The sequence below is a fragment of the Rhinolophus ferrumequinum genome, chromosome 4 (genome assembly GCF_004115265.2).
Source record: "Rhinolophus ferrumequinum isolate MPI-CBG mRhiFer1 chromosome 4, mRhiFer1_v1.p, whole genome shotgun sequence".
Taxonomy (NCBI): domain Eukaryota; kingdom Metazoa; phylum Chordata; class Mammalia; order Chiroptera; family Rhinolophidae; genus Rhinolophus; species Rhinolophus ferrumequinum.
This window is the reverse complement of record NC_046287.1, coordinates 28,043,114-28,064,380: the sequence shown is the minus strand read 5'-3', so window position 1 is coordinate 28,064,380 and position 21,267 is coordinate 28,043,114. Positions and strand designations below refer to the sequence as shown.

Sequence of the window (21,267 nt, the reverse complement as noted above, 5' to 3'; positions counted from 1 at the left end):
GCCTTATTCTCCCCTGTAGTCATTAGTTACCTGCCCGAGTCAACTAGGCCTGTATGGTTTCTCATTCACATACAGTAAATTACTCTAATCATGAAATAAAATCCAATGTTTTCATTTTGTTCTGAAACCACTCCATGTCTGTGGCAGAGATGGAATTATGCCATTTACATAAAAAAGACCAGTGAGTGATTTTTCATCTTGGCTGCACAGTGCAATTACTTGGGGGACTTCAAAAATACTATGTCTGGATTCTACATTTACAATTTCTAAGAAGTACGTGTTGGGGATGAGGAGGGGTGGTATTGGAAGCAGCAAGGGAGGGTTGGATAGGATGTCAGCATCAGAGTCTTTTTAAAAGCTGTCCATATTCTGATGCTCATCCAGGATTGAGAACCACTGTCTGCCCCTAGAGGGCAGGGGCAGATCCGTTTGTAATGCATGCAAAATGGAGATGAAATGGAGTGTAAAGTTACTTTGGTGAATGTTCCTAACGAGAAGAGATGATTGGCGTATCATTGAGTTGAACTTCTCACTAAAAACACCAGTGAAACATAAATTTGACACTGTTGTCAAGAGGTTTACAAAATTGGCACAATCTTAACGACAAATATTGTGCTTATAAAGAGAGCAAAAGTTCTTTGGCAGAGTTACTTTGTCAAATATCAATGGATGTGGCATTTGGATATTGGACACTGGAAATGACAATATGAATGGCTTGCAGGCTTGGGCAGTTCCTATCACGGGTGTTAGAGGCAACCAATGTTTTGCTTCATAGTCGAATGGCCTCACTGATACGCAGAGACTGAGTCAGGACTTGCAGTTTGTATGGAGAAGAATCTGGCAAAGTTTTGTTCTGTTTCTTACTGAAGATTCATGACACAGGAGAAGAGGGGTTTTTATTATGATCATCATCATTATCATGGTTGTTATTTAGCTGGTGATCGATCCTTTCGTGAGCATGATATAAACAGGGGAAGTTAGACATAATGGAGCATCATGGTGTGTGCAGCAAGGACGGTGCTTCCTCACAGACCAAACTTCGTCCTGGGTGTCATTCCACAGGAAGTTGGCAGATAGCTATATTTCGTGGTCTTGACTGAGTGGGAGAGAAATAATGAAAGTCATGACTGTAATCAAATCACAGCCCTCAGGTGACTGCAACATGAAGAATGAACAGTAGCAGCACAACATCCTGCCACATCACGTTAAGGTGTAATGGCTGTTGGAAGGGAAGTTTCTCATGTCAGCTTTTAAAATGAACAGTTTACCTAAAAACATTGCCTCCTGGTGCTGATTATACCAGTGAGCACCAGTCCTTGATTTGCAGTGATTTGCTCAGGTGACAACATCATAGCAATCAGCTAAGGATGTTGAATAGCTTGAATGTATCAATTTCGTGAAATTTGGTATCTTTTAATGTTGAAAATAAAATATTAGGGTTTCTTAAGACAATTAAACTCTGGTGGGATTTGCTTTAACTGCCCAAAGTTGTTCTTTTCCAACATGTAAATTTTCACTCCTGGTTCCATGGATTGAGTCGTAACTAGAAGACTGAGTGCATGTGCTATGGGAAAGCTAAACTGGATAACCCAGTGGAATAATGCCTACGCCATGCCTGAGGGATTAAACAGAAATAGTCAAAACCAGCTCTGCTGTAAGCACTCAAGTTACCCTTTTTGTCTGGATCTATTGGGACTTGGAAGGCAGGAGTCAAGAACTGTGTTATTGATTCAGAAGAGAATTGACCGCTCACATGGAGGAACAGTCCCAGGAGGGACAAAGCCCCTATAGCATACATATTCACTACCACAGAGCAAAATATTTATAGGTAGTTAGCGGAAATAAAGTTGGAGGGTATTTTTTTAAAGTTTCTAGTAATCAAGTGCTTTTAAATGGAATTTATTGTATAGCACACATTAATAATGTGTGGTTAATGTAAGATAAATATTGTAGTATGCATGATGATAAAGATAGAAAAATGTTATTGATATTCTCTTTATTTATAATGTTTTGTCTTAAAATGACTGGAGTTTGGTCTTTTTTTGGGTCCTGATTTTCTCACATGTACCTATATGACCCTGGCCAAGTTCTTAACTTTCTGGTGTCTCAGTTTCTTTATTAAATGGGAATAAGTATATTTCCCTGAGAAGGTTGTTGAGAGAATTCAGTGAGATGATGCCTGTTACTTAGCACAGAGCCCTAGCGCAGAGCAAGTGCTCAATCAATGTTAGCTGTTACTATTGCTGCTTTTTTCTCTTTTTTTTAAAAAACTTTTATTTATTTAAGTGTGTTTTTCCAGGACCCATCAGCTCCAAGTCAAGTAGTTTTTTCAATCTAGTTGTGGAGGGTGCAGCTCACAGTGGCCCATGTGGGGATCGAACCGGCAACCTTGTTGTTAAGAGCAGCACGCTCTAACAAACTGAGCTATCTGGCCGCTCCCTATTGCTACTTTTTAAAGTGAATGTCAGAAAGCTTATGAGGGCTTTCATACATTCACTCATGACACGAGTCTACCAATCCTCTTTTTTGTTTGTTTATTTTTTCAGTATGCTCCTAAATTTTCCAAATTCTTTTACCATTTTAGTAAACTTAAACCTGGATTTTGGGAAAGAACTGTACAGTTTAGATGCTTTATTCTCCTTCTTTCTTCCAGTAGAATTTTGCTAACTCTTACAATGTTTCTGAGTTTCATCTTTCTCTTGCTATACTATTCTCCTTCTGCATCAATATGCTGCACCATCATCGTGTCTGGGGCCAGACAAGGTTCAAATTTTTGCTTCATCTCTTACCAACCGTGTGACAGTAATTTACTAAGCCTTAGTTTAAATAAAGATTGTTGATGAGTTAATATAGTATATGTAAAGTGCCTGGAATGTGCACACGTGCATGCACACACACACACAATTTTTTTTTCTGTTCTTCCTATGTTTTCCTAATAATTTAATAAGTGGACTCACTAGTATCATGGAAGAAGTTCAAAGACTGTATTAGAAGACCCTGCCACCAACTCTTGGGAAAATCCTCTCAGCTCTTCAGATCTACACCTAGCGTTATTTTGATAATCAGTGATACATTTTATGTGGAAGTGCTTTGTAAACTGCAGATGAGTAAACAGTTATAGGAACTTTCCCCTTAATTCTTTGTTTGAATTGGAGTGGACATTCCTATGAAGGCTTTAGTTGACCATACAGCATTTTCAAGTGGTAGTTGTTTATTTGCCAAAATTCACTGTACCTCAGAGATGAGAACCACTTACCTTTCACTCTGTTCCAAACCATATTATTCCATTTCTCAAGGGAAAAAACTACTGCTCTTTTGAGGCATAGCCATCCTACTCTACTCCCCTTGTGTTACCTGCCTACCTTTCAGTCACTGCCTTTCATTCTTTGAAAATTTAGTATCTGCCACGAGTCTTGTCACACTTGTGAGTGACTTCAGTAACCATGTGAACGGCCCCATACAATATACTTATCTGATACCCTTATATCTATTAATAGGAAACTTCCACATTCTTGGTGGTTATTCACAGGACCCATCTGGATCTAGCACAGCTCCAACTCTCAACTAATTCTTAAGTTTAAACAACCTATAATGTGGTGACATTTTTTTCTTCTATTACTTAGCTTTACTTGGCCTTTGACTTATCTGTACTTCATGCCCTATTGTCCTCCACTTTTTTACTCTCTTTCGCTCTATTTCCTGCCCAAGTTAGAGATAGTTATTTAGTCTCTTCCCCTCTACTGCTGCCAGTATCCTCAATTTTCTCATCCTTTTGGTCTTGATGCTAGGCCACGGCAAAACTTCAAGCAAGAATCAGTCTATCTGTAATTTCCCTGTCTAACTTAGGCTTCTGGGAAAAAAATAAATAACCACATACGTGCAGACTGTTATATAGTTTCCAGATCCAACCAATTCCACTATGATGGGCAGTGATCCTCCTGTTTTGTAGTTTTGACCTATTTGGTCTGAGATCTTTTGAGAATTTGATGAAAGATATGGGCTTTGCAGAAAAAATAGATACAAGAATATATATATATATATATATATATATATATATATATATATATATATATATATATATATATATATATATATATATATATATATATATATATATATATATATATATATATGTTGGCTTACACTCTAGGAGGTTCACAGACCTCCTGAAGCTCTCTTACAGACTTTCTAGAAGTCCTTTGGGTCCAGGTCAAAAACTTCTGATCTAGCCATTTATTTGTTCTATTCAGCCTCATACCTTTTCTATAATCTGCAAGTTCTTTTACTCATCCATTTCCTTTTTCCTCTCGGCACATGATGTCTATTCATGTCACAACAAAAATAAAAACCATCGGATGGGAAATTCTTCAGCCCACAGCTCTACAAATGTACCTGTATTCATACTACTACTTTTCTTTTTTTCCGTGAAACATTAAAGAGGGACCTGTTCTGGTCCATGCTATGAAGCCTTAGGAATCAAGTTCTTTTTCTTGTCTCCTCTATGTTCAGCCTCTTTATCTTTACTCATTCTTTAAAACTTCATCAAATCTCTATCATCTTAAAACAACAAAGCCTCTCCTTCAGCTTCGTCTTCCCTTTAGCTGTTGGTTCTCCTTTTTCTCTTTCTGGTTGAGACTTGAAGGGATTTTGCATAGACTCATCTGCTGCCATGTTGTGCCTACTCCTACCAAAGAGACCTTTTTCTTGCTAAATCGAGTGGTCACTTGTGTGTCTCTCTAGAGCATTTGGAGTGAAGATATTTCCTCTTTCTTGAAACCTTCCCTTCAATGACTTTTTTGGTACCACATTTCTTAGAGTTCATTCTTCCTTTTTGGTACATCCTAAATTTCTACCAGCTTTTCTTTTCTCTGTCCATACTGAAAGTGTTATAAGAGACTAAGAATGAAAACTAGGATCTCCTTTTCTCTGTGTTCCTAGATCTCATTCATTCTCATAGCTTAAGTGAATGTTACCACCATCTATCTTGTTGCTCATGCAAAAAACCTTCCACGCTCCATATCAATCATTTTCCAAGTCTAGTTGTTTCTGTGCTTTACATAGCTGTCACATTAATTCATTCCTTTAATTCACACTATTCCTAGTTCATGCCTTCATCATCACTCACCCAGTTATTGTGAAATTTTCATAGCTAGGTTCCAGCTGCTAATCTTGCCCCTTCTAATTCATTTTTCGTTTCAGCCTGCAAAAATATGAAAAATATATTTCATGTAATTTTTTAAAAATTAAAGTATCATAGTAACGTTACCTGAAAAACAGCTCTCCAGTTATATTTCTATATGTACAGAGGGTGCCAAAACCCATGTATACACATTTTAAGAAAGGAAAACTATATTAAAATTGTAATACTCAATATATACCGATAACAAAAGATGAATACAAGTCACTTTTGACTTCTGCAATTACAAGAGGTGCTCAGAGTGGTTACCATCAGCGTCCAGACACTTCTGATTACGGCAAACTACTGCTTGAACAACACTAACCAGTGTCCACTTGTATACATTGTTTTGGCACCCCGGTATAAATGTAAATAGTTCTATAGTGATGATTGTTCTAATTACAGATGATTACTAAAAATTGTTAATAAATGCTAAATAAATGATACAAGGATGGATACAAGGATGTTATTTATCATAATAGTTATCATTTATTAAGTGTTAACTGTGTGCCAGACACTGATCCAAGTGCTTGACATATATGAATTCTTTATTATTCATAAGAACCCTGTGGGTTTTCATACTGATTATTATCATCTTCCATGTTATAGAAAACTTAACATGCAAAAAGGATGAGTAACTTGTTCAAAGTCGTGGTCATGTTGCTATTATGTGGTAGAGCCAGGATTCACACTCAGGCAGTTTAGTTCTAGAGCTTAAGCTTTTAGCCACTACTGCACTGCCTCTCATGATAGAGTATTCTGATTCAGTAACTGCTGTGTTAAAATCTAAAATTATAGCCCAGTGAAAACAGGTAGAAAAGAGGGCATAAAATTGTTTCATGTAGTTCCTGGATTGAATTCCTGCTAAAGCATTGCATAATTATTTCATCCAACAAATATTTATAGAGATCACTAATGTTTCATTCACTGTGAAAGATTTAAAATTTTTTTGTTTAAAAGCAAAGGTAATACCTGTCTATGAGAAAAATTAAAAATTATATTGTCTATAAATAGAGCAATAAATTCAGGAAGTCTTTTTTTAAATTTATGTTAATTGGGAAATATGGGGGAACTGTGTTTCTCCAGGGCCCATCAGCTCCAAGTCAAGTTGTTGTCCTTCAATCTAGTTGTGGAGGGCGCAGCTCAGCTTCAAGTCCAGTTGCCGTTTTCAATCTTACTTGCAGGAGACACAGCCCACCATCCCATGCAAGAATTGAACCGGCAACCCTGTTGTTGAGAGCTCGCGCTCTAACCAACTGAGCCATGTGGCCACCCCTCGGGAAATCTTTTTAATAATCTCCTTAAAGTCAGCGATTATATCTGTTCATCTTCGTATCCGAGCACTTAGAATGGAGACAGGCATATAGCACCTAAATAAGTTTACTGAATATTCTTACTAGTGCCTGTTATCTCTTATTCTTATTGCATTGCTTATTCATTGGTTTTTATTTCAGTTGGTTCTTATAAGATATTGACTTAATTTTTTTTTTTTTTTTTTTTAACCTAGGGGATGTCCCACTCTCGTTCAAGCATTGCCAGGCCCTAGCACACAAGTTACTGCAGGTAGCAACCATACAGCGGTACTTTTAATGGATGGACAGGTCTTCACTTTCGGAAGTTTTTCTGTAAGGAATTTTTAAAGTATTAATAATATTGCATTGTGTCTACTATTTTCTTAATGCATTGCCTTCAATTTGTTTACATTAGCTTTTTTTTCTGGTTTCAGTGAAATTCTTGTGTTATAATTATTGCATATGCATATTTCCTGTCTCCACCCTCAATACACACAAAACCTGAATATTACTTTGAAGTAATTTTCTAGTTTAGCCTAAGAATTTACTGAATTTAACAGATATGTTAGAATTAGACATGTCTATTGCATGTCAGAGACCTTTAAGCATTCGGTAGAACTAATTCTGTCATTTGAAAACTTATTTGTCATCTAGCTTGTAAAGATTTATTCTTCTTAACGTATGGAATTATTTCTGTTTTAGAACTTTTTAAAAGCCTAGTTTTCTTACTAGATTTGTTTAAAATTATAGTTTCCTTTTTCCTCTCTCTCTCTCACACTCTCTGTCTCTGTTTCTCTGTCTGTTTTTTTCACTCTGTTTCTGTTTTTTCAAAACTTGAGAAGAGTGAAAATGCTCTGAGAATTTTGTGTAGTGTGAGCATAGTAGAGATCAAGGAAAAACTTCATAAAACTGCTAATAAGCTTATACTATCTCTGACATGGGTAACTATTCAGAACTCTATAACCTAAACCCCTGGAATATATTTTGTAACTTATTGTTAAAAATGTGAATGTGATCTTTAAAAATAAAAATATATTTTATTTAGAAATTGTTTTAAGCTTATAGAAAGGTTGCCAAAAATAAGGATAGTACATAGAATGCCCATATACTCTTGAACCAGATTTACCTATTGTTAACATTTTCATCTACTTGCTCTATCATTTATACATATATGCTCTCATCTCATTCACACACCGTGTGTGTGTGTGTGTGTGTGTGTGTGTGTGTGTGTATGTACATCAAACATTTTTTTCCTGAATCTTTTAAGAATAGCTTGCATACATTATGTGGGTTATGTGTTCCCTTCTGTTGTAATTGGGCTTTTATTGCTGCTAGCACATCAGTGCGTGGTGGAGTTGTATTTATTCTAAGTCTTTGTTGAAGTTCTCACTGAGTTCATTTATTCTTCTCCCAAGTTCATTGACATTCTCATTACCAATGTTTTGAACTCTGTATCTGGCACATTGCTTGTCTCCTTTTTGTTTAGTTCCTTTTCTGGAGTTTTGTTCTGTTCTTTCATTTGGTACATGTTTCTTTGTCTCCTCATTTTGGCTGCCTCCCTGTGTTTTTTCTATGTATTAAGTAGATCTGTTGTGTCTCCCAGTCTTGACAGGGTGGCTGTAATGTAGAAGCTGTGCAATGGAGGCCAGTAGCACAGTCTCCCTGTTCACCTATGTTGGGTGCTCTTGGGGTGTCCCCCGTGTGGGTTATGTGTGCCCTCCTGTTGTAATTGGGCTTTTATTGCTGTTAGCACATCATTGCGTCGTGGAGTTGAACGTCATGCTGACTAACTGAGGGCAGGTTACAACTACAGCAGAGGAGGTATTGTGCAGGGTCTGATCCCATGGAGTGGGAGTCACTTTAGCAGGGCTCTGGTACCAGCTAAAGGTGCCCTTGGGTTAGCTCTGGTGTGGTGTGATGTCGGCCACTAGGTGTGTTGGGTCTGAAGCCTCTTAAAAGTGGACCCGGTACAGGCCAAGGTCTACTGCTGCTTTTTCCAGGCTTGGGTTTGCTTGGGAGGAACTACTAAGTAATCTGTGGTTGTTTGCCACTTGTGCTGGGATTGGAGGTGATTGGGAGAGGCCAGCTACCATTCGTGCCAGACTGGGGACCCTTTGGTGGGCACTACAATGCAAGCTGAGGCCAGTTGCCATTCATGCTGAATTTATGGCTGCTTAGTTGGAGCTACATTAGCCAGGCCAAGACTGGCTGTTGCTTGTGCCAGGCTTGGGGCCACCTGATGGGAGTTACAATGGAAATTGAGACCAATTGCTATTTGTGTGGGACTTGGGGCCACTTGGTGGGAGCTACAGCGCACACCAAGGTTGGCCACTACTTTTGTGGGATTTGTGGACCTTTGAGAAAGTATGCAGTACAAGCCTGGGACAGCCACCAGTCATGCAAGGTTTGTAGATTTGGGGAAAATTGTGCAGCTCATGTTGAAGCAGGACACTTGTGTGGAGGAGGAGTGGAAGAGCCCCGGCCCAGTGAGTGGGGTGAGGCAGGTTGTCAGGGTGTCACCAAGGCAGGCTAAACAGTGTTAGCCAGGTAAGTGAAGGGCACAGATTCAGTACTTTCCTGCCTCCTGCCCGCTGGATGAGAGGAGAGCTCAACAAAGGAACAGTGGTACCTGCCAGCACTTTTCTCCCTGGAGAGAGTTGCCCTGATACCTTACCCTCCAGCCCTCTTCCTGAAGTCAGTTTACTTCTTCCTGGTATGTCCCTGGCACTTTTTCAGCTGCTGCTCCTGCGCTGGTGCTTAGAGTGAATGAGTTTGTGAACAAGTGAGTCCATGCATCAGCCCTTTAAGAACAGCACCTTGGCCTCCTGTACAGCCCATTGCCTTTCTCAGATACAGTCCCTGCTGGTTTTGACAGCCAGATGTTATGGGGACTCCTCCTCCCTGCATTAGTTCCCTACGCTGGGAAGCCTGTGTGGGACTGGGACCCTTCGCTCCTCAAGGGGCAATCACTGCAGCCGAGATGTTCCTATCGTTTTCTTAATTGCCTCACCGTGGGTGTGGGACCAACCTGTTCAGCACCTCTGCCCCTCCTCCTACCAGTCTCAATTTGATTTCTTCTTTATGTCCTTAGGTACAGGAATTCTAATCAGCTAGTCTTCATGTGGATCTCAGTGGTGGTGGTTCTATAATTTGGTTGCAGTTTGATGTGGCCATGGTAGGAGGCTAGCTCAGAGTTTACCTCCTCCACTATTTTGACTGAAAGTCTTGAGATTGCTCTTATTCTCTTTTTACCTCTACGTAGTATTCCATTGTGTGTATGTGCTGCAGTTTATTCAGTTAATTTCTTATGCTTGGACATTTAAGTACGTCCCAATATTTTACAGTGATAGCAATGAATATTGTTAGAGGTATCTGTGAGGTAAATTTCTAGAGGTAAGATTGCTGGCTCAAAATTTAATACCTATGTAACTTTGTGATTATCAATTCCCCTGTGTTTTGCATTCTCACCAGCAATGTAGGTGGATGCCTATTTCTCCACAGTCTTGTCAACAGAATGTGTTGTCATACCTTTTGATTTGTGTCGATTGGATGGGTGAGAATTAGCCCTGCACACTTTGAACCTTATTTCTTTAGCTGTTGCTATGAACCTGCAGGTCTTTACTGGTATTTAGTGTTTTGACATTAAGGGTTGGATTTTCTGTTTGGGGGATGGTTTTGCCAGTGCCTTTTCTTAAGTCCTCTATACTCCTCTGATTTCCTTCTTAAGCGTTCCCTTTTGCCCTCTCCACCACCTCAGGCTTACAGTGGTGGGTGGATGGAGAAAAGTCTGTTGCTATTTGTTTTTTCCTCTGGTTACAAGATAACATGAGATCTGCTGTTTCTTAAAACTGCTATGGGCTTGATACATGTGTGATTTTATTTGCTCTGTGTGTTGGTTTAGGGGGGTACTGTGAATGGGACTACTTGAAATCAGACAATCATTATTATTCTCTTGCCCCAAAAGTCCTACTTGTGAAATTTAATGAATTTAAATGTGGTTTATTTATAACCATATTTTGAATCCTTATGAGGCTATCCGGGCATCTATCATATTTTTGGACTGCTGTTCTTCACATTAGTTGATTGATAGTAAAGGAATACATATTTATTTCAGTAGTCAATGCAAAAGATAATTAATGTCTTTTCTAACCAAGAGCATAATATGTCTATTATATCCCTGAATACGATGTACTTTGCTGACTGTTTTTCTTTGTCAGAAAATAAGGATAGACATTGAAAGAAGCTGAGAATAAAAGTTGAATTTTTTTGGCTTCTTCTCTAATCATGTGCTATCCACTTTTCCTTACCCTGGCTCATCCCCGAGATTTGACGTTTGGTTGCTTTTCTGGTTAGTTTGTGGCTGTGTTTTCTTGCTGTGGTGTTGATGAAGTAATAGATAGAACTCACTAGAAACCTGGTAGTTGGGTGAGAACTTAACCATGCTATTGGCTGTGCTCCAGGCTCTCTTGTTCTTTGGATTTTTTCCTGTGGTTCTCATTCCCATTACTTGTAGTAACCCTGTTGCCATGAGGCAGGATTTTCTGCCTTCCAGAGGGTTTTTGGAGGGGAATGCTTCGGGGAGAGTGAAAGCTCCTGTGGCCAGGGGTGGATGAATATTTACCAATCCGTCTTCATCATTCTTTTACTGATACTAGCTTAATGGAAACTTGCTATTACTTTTTCAATTAAAGTCTTAGTAGGTGTCTATAGACATCCATACTTTTTGAGTTAACAGTTATCTGCTTAAGACATCACACCTTACTATTGACTCTGCTGTTTATCTTGCAACATAAATGGAATAACTTACTAATACATGATCATGTGAAAAATACATAATTTTCTAATTGTGTTCACAGTTGCTGCATTTATTATTTTGGCCTTTTACCCAAATATTTTCAGACTGTGTGAATTCAGTAGTAACTTCCTATTGTACTGTCAACTTGAAATGTCAAAGTGACTTTTCAAATGAACAATTATAATGCTAATTTTTTAACATTTGTGTATTTGTTATACTTTTCATTTAAATGTATTATAGATGAAGGCATTCACAGTATTTCAGGGAGATTTCTTACATGGAAATATATTTCAACTTTGTTATTATTTTTTTAATAATGTACTTTGTGGTTTATTAGGGGAAGAATTCCTGGGAATACTAAAAGTAATTTTATTTCTTCAAAATGTTTGGTACAAATTTCACATGAATTTAATTTATTAGAAAACTAACAACTGATGAAGAATAATGTCTAACCAGAGCTATTTTTGTCTACTGTCTTTGTAACTTTATAAAAAATTATAGATTGTTTATCCAGTAATATTGCTAATATGGTTTATTTAATCTTTTAGAAAGGACAGCTGGGTAGACCAATTCTGGATGTGCCATATTGGAATGCAAAACCAGCTCCCATGCCTAACATTGGATCAAAATATGGAAGAAAAGCTACCTGGATAGGTGCAAGTGGGGACCAGACTTTCTTACGAATTGATGAAGCACTTATTAATTCTCATGTGCTTGCTACATCAGAAATTTTTGCCAGTAAACACATAATAGGTAATACCCAAAACAAACAAGATGTCCCCTCCAAAAATCCTTGTCTCAATTGATAGTAAATGGTTCATCTTTCCCTATTAGGAGATACAGTCTTGTAGCTTTTTGTTTTCTTTCTGTTTGAAGAAATTTCAAAGAAGCTTCTAATTGTCTCTCTTTATATTCTGTGTGCTGGAAGAAAGGAATAATTGGGAGATCTAGAAACCAAAGTGTTTATTTATAAGCTAGAGAGGGATGGAAATATGAGCTAAATTGTAGTAGGGTAAAACTTAATTGAAAGGAGGAATTTTTCTATATTGGTTCTTGTTAATAAATGATAGAAATTGATTTTTGTGGAAGGTTACATAAATCAAACTTTTAAGTTTCAATAATACCATAGTATCAATCGATACCTGTATCCATGATATCCTTAATTATGTAATACAGTGGTATAGCATAGAAATTAATAGCGTACAGCATAGAAATTAATAGCATGTGTTGTGGATTTAGACAGCTTGAGGTTTTAGTCCTAATTCTGCTACTTAAAGATTTTTAATTACTTAACCTCTTTAAGTCTCAGTTTCTTCATCTTTAAAATGGAGATAATAATAATACTTGGCCTTATAAGTAGTATTTACCTTATAAGTTGGGGGAATATAAAAAGGTAATGTATCATTAAGATATGTAAATATTTTTCCTCAAGGCTTGGTACCTGCTTCTATATCAGAACCTCCTCCATTTAAATGTCTTTTGATAAATAAAGTGGATGGGAGTTGTAAAACTTTCAACGACTCTGAACAAGAGGATCTGCAAGGATTTGGTGTGTGTCTTGATCCTGTGTATGATGTCATTTGGAGGTAAGCTTCCCTGTTTATAAAATAAGTAAATACATTTTGATCAAATTATGGCCTTGTGGTACTTACAGAATTTACGTATGGGCAGACTTTACAAATGAGAACTCTCCTGTTTAACTGTTAACTACACTTCTCTCATAGTCATTCACAGGGCCTCTTACAGTATAATGTAGTGGTTAAGAGGATATGTGCTGAACCAGACTACCAAGGTTTATCCCACCTCCACAATTAGCTTTCAGCATACCCTTGGAGAAGTTACTTTAACTCTGTGTGCCTCACTTTGCTCATGTATAAAATAATAACAGTATTACCTCATAGATCGCTGTGAGGATTGGGGAGCTTAGAGCCCAGGCACACAGTAGGTGCTATCAGAAGTGTTGGCTGCCGCCATTATATTTAGCAGTTTCACTTTCAGGAATTCTGTTGTTAATTATTTTTAGTCTATCAGCAATCTTATCTGTATTATAAAGAAGTTATTCTATTTCTTGTTGCCATAAATATCTAATTTTTACCAGCTATGTAGAAGAAAGTATACAAAAGACAATACAGAATAAATAAGATAAATGAGCCCTTCAGGAATATATATAACAAAATTCTCATATTGGTAGAGAAATGTGCAGGTTTAGTAAAACTTCAGAAATTATAAAAATGTAGAGATGGATACAGGTACACAGGAGACTCAAGAAATTATATTTGTTTAAAATTTATTATGGTGCTTTATATACAAAATGAGTAAAGAAAAGAGTTAATTATTCTCAGAATTTCTAATGTTGAATAATAAAAGGGGGTATACCCCTCCATTACCAGAGGGACTCATCATAGGACTTAGTTTTTTCCCTTCTTGCATTGTTTATTTGGCCTGCCTAGTAGTCAGGCATGCAGATAAGTTGAAAGGTTGATTGATGTGTGGTATAGGTGAGAAGAGGGAAAATACTTTTCTCTGTTTTCCTTCTGCCTATGCCTGCTTTCATTTCCGTCAGCCAGCCAAGTCTTAAGGGGCCTGTTTTCTATCAACCCTGAGGCCTGCATTCAGAGTGAAGGAACTGTAGTGCTTCCCAAGCTGCTGGCCAGCATACTGTCTTATTTGGGCATTTTGTTAGACGTCCTGGAGGCCATAATTGAGTTAAGGAGTGCTTTCTGGCCTCCCTGTCAGCCTTATACAGCATACAGTAGACAACAGGAGACTGCAGGTGAGTCGTCTTATAGCAGTTCTTATGAAGACATAGGTAGTAGTCAGAACCAAGATTAGAGTGGTCACAATGGGATTGAATGGCGGGGATAGAGAGGTGAATGCTATAGAGATAGAATTGTCCTCAATTATTTACTGATTAGAAGTCAATATAGAAGAGACTTAGTTACCAAAGAGTAAGCTCTGATTTAGACCTATGTTTAAATTGATGTTTTATTTTCTGTAATTCTTACGTGTTTTATTTTTAAATGAAGTAAATTTGCATTAACAAAATAAAAATTGGCAGTATGGAATTTGTTTCTGGGTATGTACATTCACTCAATTAGCAACGCGTTCTCTATAGAAACGACGATTCTAACAGTATAACTGGAACCATTTCCCTGGGATCTTGACAGAATTCAGAAGTGGTATCCAGTTAGTTGAATCTTGCCTTTTCACATACGGTGGTAACAATAGGACACATGATCTCAAATGCCTTGCCAGGTCCTGATCATTTACTCTCTTGTTCCAAAACAGATTAAAAGATGAAGGACAGTCTTCTCTTGTGTTTCAGTGAAACGGCTGGAAGGTGTTTTTCTTTAATCAGGATCAGAGTTTCATTTCATTATCCTGACTCCTGGCTGCTTTGTGTCCTTTGTGTTTTTCAGGAGGGAGTGTGTATTTTACAGCTACAGTAGACATTGCACATTCAGGGTTAGCTGACTTTGACTTTCCTTCCATCCTGAGTCTGCTTCCTTTTGTATTCTTAACAGCTGACTTCTCCTGAATAATTAGAAACTTAGCATCTAGAAAGCGTAGATAAATGTTAAGAACAGCAATTTTATTTCCCACTTCACAATTTATACAAATAAATTGTATACAAATTTATACAAATAACACATGGAATATGTGTTGTTATTTTTAAAAAACCAAAGCAAAAATGCAGGAAAACAATGTGTGCTCCTTGTTCAAATCCTTTTCTTTCCCGTATCAACTCCTATTAATCTGTGGGTCACAAGGGTCCAATTTGCTTTATATTGTTTGATCCCTTTTAAAAAGCGTGTGGTTTAGTTTTTTATATATATATATATATAAATAAGAATATATTTATTTTAAAAGTTAGATTTTTTACTAAACAATAATTTGTAAATCTTTCCAGGCTGGTACTTAAAAAACTGTATAGAATTCTGGAGTCTGGATCTACCAAGATATACTTAACTATTTACCTATTGATGAACATTTTAGATTGTTTAATGTTTTGGTATTATCTTCGATGCTACAGCGCACACAGACATATATACACACAGTTTAGTATCCATGTGAGCGTATTTCTGTAAGATAGATTTCAAGTAGTGCAATTGCTGAGTCAAAAGACAGAATCATAAAGTTTGATATACGAGGTCAATTAAGTTCGTGAACTCAAGCAACACACCTCATTGCTAAATATCACTATGGCCACTTTCGAAGTACTCCCCTTGGGAAGCTAAGCACCGACACCAGTGCCTAGTCCACCATTCAAAGCAATTTGGAACTCTTTTTCTGGAATGGTCATCAGAGCTGTCTTTGTAGTATTCTTGATGTCCTGATTGTCATCAAAATGTCTTCCTTTCAATATTTCCTTTATCTTCGGGTAAAGAAAGAAGTCATTGGGGGCCAGATCAGGTGAGTAGGGAGCATGTTCCAATACAGTTATTTGTTTACTGGCTAAAAACTCCCTAACAGACAGTGCCCTGTGGGCTGCTGCATTGTTGAGATGCAAGAGCCATGAATTGTTGGTGAAAAGTTCAGGTCGTCTAACTTTCGTGCAGCCTTTTCAGCATTTCCAAATAGTAAACTTGGTTAACTGTTTGTCCAGTTGATACAAATTTATAATGAATAATGCCTATGATATCAAAAAAGGTTAGCCACATTGTTGCAACAAGTTCGCGAACTTAATTGTCAGACCTCACACACTGTTGGTGGGAATCCAGATTGGTGCAGCTGCTATGGAAGGCAGTGTGGAGGTTCGTCAAAAAATTAAGATTAGAGTTACCATATGACCCAGCAATCCCTCTCGGTATTTATCAAAAAAATCTGAAAGTATTTATCCGTAAAGATATATGTGTTCCGATGTTCATTGCAGCTTTATTTATGGTGGCCAAGACATGGAAACAACCAGTGTCCTTCGATAGATGGTTGGATAAAGATGATGTTGTACACATACACAATGGACTACTATTCTGCCATAATAGAAGATAAAACAGTGCTATTTGCAACAACAGGGATATACAGTTGGCAATTTTTAGTTTCTAGGTGTGTCTAAAGCTATGGTGTTGAAATGAGATCACCTAGGAAGAGAATTTAGGTTGAGATGAGACTCCTGGACCAAGCCCAGAGACCTTCCAAAATTTAGAGGTTAGATGGGAGAGGAAGAACTAGTTAGGAGACTAGCAGGAGCAGACAGATGAAGTATGAGAAAAAGCCAGGAGGGTGTGCTGACAAGAAGCAAGGACAGGAGTGGGTGGAGAAGAGAAGGTGCTCAGTGGTGGTGAACACTGTTGAGGGCTTGACTACATAGGCGACAAAAAAAAATCCGTTGTATTTGGATACTTAGAAGTCATTTGCACCTTTGAGAAGAACAATGTCATTAAACTGTTACATTTACAAACTAGATTGGTGCGGGTTTGAAGAGTGAATGGGGATTACCACTTCTGGAAAGGTGAACTGAACACTCTGAAGGACTCTATGCTGTTTATGTTGTGTTTAAGTTTATATTTTATACATTGCTTGGTACTCAACCAAGATATCACTGATATAATTCTGCCCCTGTTCCCCACCCCCACCTCAAAGAAGAGCAGTGTGAAAGTAAGAGTCTCAGGCTCCCTGAGGTGACCCTTGAGCACTTAGTAGTCAGCACTATCAGCACAGGATTTTGCTGAGGGCAAATGCTGATATTAGCACTGCAATTCGGAAAGCAAGCACTGTGCCAGCTGCAAGGTGAGGAGATGGAAACTGATCTTGGGACTCAGATTAAGCTTCTGCCCTCAGAATGATGCTAAAATGGGATCAGATAGGTAATACCCCTTTATCTCCAGCAGAAGGCAAGTGTAAATAATCTTTAGAGAAAATTCCTGTCATTTAGACCCACAGATTTTTAGTCAGTTAAGATTAAATGAAAGAAAAGCTCAAAGTCTAAGATTGCTAAACACATAAGGAATATCACTGTCAGTGAAATTCAACAAAGAACAGGCAACAAGATGAATTTCAGATCTTGTAACTGTCAGAAACAGAATGTCAATTAACTATGTATGAAAGATTTAACAAATAAAAGAAGGAATCTCCAAATTAAGCAAACAAGACTCAAAATGAGACTCAAAATGATGAGACATATTTTAAAAACAACCAAGGACAACTCTCATAAATGAAGGATAATTTTTTAAACAAATGCATGGGTAGATCGGGAGATTTGAGCAGGTGGAAAAACACGTGTAAAGAAATTACTCAGAATGCACAGAAAGATAACAGTATAAAAAAATATGAAAGTTAAGATATTTAAAGAATATGATGAGAAGATCTAGTAGACATCTAAGAAGGAAATATTGGAGATTAGAGAAAAAAGAGAAGAAGCAATATTTGAAGAGATAATGCCTAAGAATTTTCCATACTCAAAAAGAGATTTGAAGCCACAGATATTAGAAATTACATGTTTTCATTATCTATAATCAAGATAAGATTGTAGTAAAATTATAGAACACTAAAGACCAAGAGAAAAATCTTAAAAGTAACCAGAGAGAAAACAATGATCACCTACAAAAGAACAACAGATTAATAAAACTTCTCAAAAGCAATAATACAATAATATTAATGCTAATTATAGCAGCTACTTTAAAATAATTTATTCAGGGGGTGACCGGTTAGCTCAGTTGGTTAGAGCACGGTGCTCTATTCCACTCATATAAGTGGAATAGTACAGTATTTGTCTTTTTGTGACTAGCTTATTTCACTCAGTGTAATATCCTCAAGGTTCATCCCCATTGTAGCCTGTGACAGGAATTGCTTCCTTTTGAAGGCTGAATAATATTCCATTGTATGTTTCTACTACATTTTGTTCATCCATTCATCCTTCCATGGATGCTTGGGTTGCTTCCACCTCTTGGCTATTGTGAGCAATACTGCTATGAACGTGGGTGTGCAAATATATCTTTGAGATTCTGCTTTCGGTTGTTTTGGGTATAAACCCAGAAATGGGACTGCTAGATATAAATGCTTTTGTATTTAGTGAATTAGGATCATCAGACTCCATTGATTGAGAAGGTCATCCTTTCTACATCTTACATGAATCAATTTTCAGTTGGACCAATGTTTTCTATAGACATAGTGGCTGTGAAAATGAGGACTTTCTCTTCCTTGCCATATACTTATGAGTTAGGAGCTTTGTATAAAATCATCTACAGCAGCATTTTTAAAATGGAAAATTGAGTGGTTTTCATATTTTTTTCTATCAATAAAAGAATGGACAAATAGTTGTGATAAATTCACATGAGCTAATACTCTGCAAATGAGAATGAATGAACTTCCAGCCATATGCCACAGTATAAATGCATTTTAAGAATATTCTGTTGTTTGAAGAAAGCAAGGCATGGAAGAATACATAAAGTGTGTATCCTGTTCACATACAATTAAAAACATGAAACTTAAGTAATATACTATTTTGTTACAAACATGAAAAATCATAAAAAAAAAGCCAGAGAGTAATAACTTTTAAAATTCAAGATAATTGTGACTTTTGAAAAAAAAAAAAGGAAAAGAATTGAGTAGGGAGAGAGACAGAGGATACTTAAAAGATAATGGTAACGTTCTTTTTACTAGTGCATATTGTGTCTTTATTTTCCATACCTTGTTTTGAAAGTATTTTGTTAACTATTCTTTTGTGTGTACTTAATATTCTTTAATGTATCTTTTCCAAAAAAATTTCAAAGAATAAAAAAGGTAAAGAAGTGGAGACAGCTTTTCGAGAATCTTATGAAAGAGATAAAAGGAATGAGATTGTGGCAGGAGGGCATTGTGGATTCCTTATAGTTTTATTGAAGCTTTACTGTTTATTTGTCAGGCTGAACGTCTGTATACATTCTATTTGTGCTTCCTTGCTAAGATCAGCATTCTGTGTCTTTTGCCCACTTTCAGTATTGGATTGATTTTCTTTTACTGGCTTGTAAGAGCTCTTATACATTGCGGATATTGTTGTTTTGATTCATATGTATGTTTCACATATTTTCTTTGGACCTGTCCTTTGTCTTTAAACTTTATAAATGGAGTTTTCATTATACACAATCTTCATATCTCTATGTATACACAAGATTGTTAAATGTATTATGATCTATATTACTATTTTGTTTAAATTATTATACTTATAACTGACATAAATTATTTACATGTTTAGTTCAGACATGGAAAATAATGCGCTACATTTTGTCCTGTTTAAGCTGGCTGTATTCTCTTTGGATCATCAATTATACTTTAGAAATTCTTTTTAATGAAACTGTATGTTCAGATGCTATAATTACTCTCTTCCTTGAAAGGTTTCGACCAAACACTAGAGAACTGTGGTGTTACAATGCAGTAGTTGCTGACGCCAGACTTCCTTCTGCAACAGACATGCAGTCCAGATGCAGCATTCTAAGTCCTGAACTTGCATTACCGACAGGATCAAGGGCTCTCACCACCCGATCTCATGCAGCTTTGCACATTCTAGGTAGTGTTGTTATTTGATGATTACATACTTCTAGCTAATTTTCATTAATGTGTGCTAAGTATTCTCTTAGGACTATTTAGATCCATATATTATTCTGTCATATTTGTTAAACAATAATATGCTAGGTGCTAAATAAGTTAAACTCTCTAAGAGATTTATCCTACAGAAAATAATACATCAGACTTAAACCAACACTGAAAGATTCATATATGCCCTGGATATAATTTTCCTAATAAGTAGATCTTTAAAAAAAAAAATCACATTTTTGCTTAACTTGACTATATAAAGTTTAGAGATGTAAATTGAATATTCAAATGTATGATTATACATTTAATTTATGTATGTCATTTTAAAATAAATTCTGTGAAATATTGTATGAATTTTATACATATTAATTCTCTCTCTTTTTACATGACAAAGTTTTCCACAGCATATCAACTTTACTTCTATTTAATTAATTTGATATATGGCATTTTTTCAGTATATATGTTGCTGGAAATTTTATACTAATTCACATAACTACTTATTTTATTGCTTTTAAAATTTATCTTTAAAAAGATTCAATTATGTTTATGTAGAATTTCTAATTATGAAATCATATTCCTAAGCATAATTACTAGATCATAACTATAATTAGTGCTTCTTTTTTCACAAATTTTGTCTGGTAACCATTGTAAACATCCAAAACTAGCGTTGATTAAGGTTGTCTTAGGCTATTGCGTCTTCCTCAAATAGTACTTTAAGAATCAAACTATAAAAGGAAGAAAATTGTAGGGACTCAAAGATTAAGTGATTCCAACTCTTCAGAGATACAGTTTTGTGAAAAATATTGTCATATAGTATATGTTTAAATATAATAAATACCCAGATAAATACCCAGAAAGAGGAAAGTGTTTAATATGATAAATACCCAGACAGAGGAAAGTGTTTATGGTTGTATTTGTCCATGAAACGTTTCGAGCTCAGAATACATTTGTGTTGAGGACACTCTTTAATTTATCCCTACAGCATCCCATATCATCAATATTGGGCAATTTTAATGTCAAGGAATTGCGTTCTTGTTTGTTTGTTTTTAGGTTGTCTTGATACCTTGGCAACTATGCAGGATTTAAAAATGGGTGTTGCAAGTACAGAGGAAGAGACTCAAGCAGTCATGAAGGTTTATTCCAAAGAAGATTATAGTGTGGTGAACAGGTTTGAAAGTATGTATGCTTATATTTAGGAAATACTGTCTTCTTACTGAAATGAATATGAATATTTTAAAACATAAATTACCTTTTTTGTTTTAAAGGTCATGGAGGGGGCTGGGGTTACTCTGCTCATTCAGTGGAAGCAATACGTTTCAGTGCTGACACTGACATTTTACTTGGTGGTCTTGGTCTGTTTGGAGGTAGAGGAGAATATACTGCTAAAATTAAGGTAAGCAGCTCTGTGACACTGTTGCCCTTTTTGTTTGAAAATGTTGGTTTTGACTTAGTTTATTATTTTATATAATGCTTGCTTTCAAAAAGGATGAGGAAAC

General features: G+C 36.5%; 1 protein-coding gene across 11 annotated transcripts in view; it reads left to right on the top strand.

The window, feature by feature from the left end:
• The window catches only part of MYCBP2 (MYC binding protein 2), a 248,084-nt gene that overhangs the window by 86,289 nt on the left and 140,528 nt on the right, over positions 1-21,267 (top strand). For all 11 annotated transcript variants that reach the window (XM_033105219.1, XM_033105215.1, XM_033105218.1 and 8 more), the window contains 6 exons: positions 6,684-6,801; positions 11,812-12,016; positions 12,696-12,849; positions 19,573-19,745; positions 20,822-20,947; positions 21,037-21,164. In XM_033105219.1, coding sequence (XP_032961110.1) covers positions 6,684-6,801; positions 11,812-12,016; positions 12,696-12,849; positions 19,573-19,745; positions 20,822-20,947; positions 21,037-21,164 — 904 coding nt within the window. The remainder of the gene's footprint in view (positions 1-6,683; positions 6,802-11,811; positions 12,017-12,695; positions 12,850-19,572; positions 19,746-20,821; positions 20,948-21,036; positions 21,165-21,267) is intronic.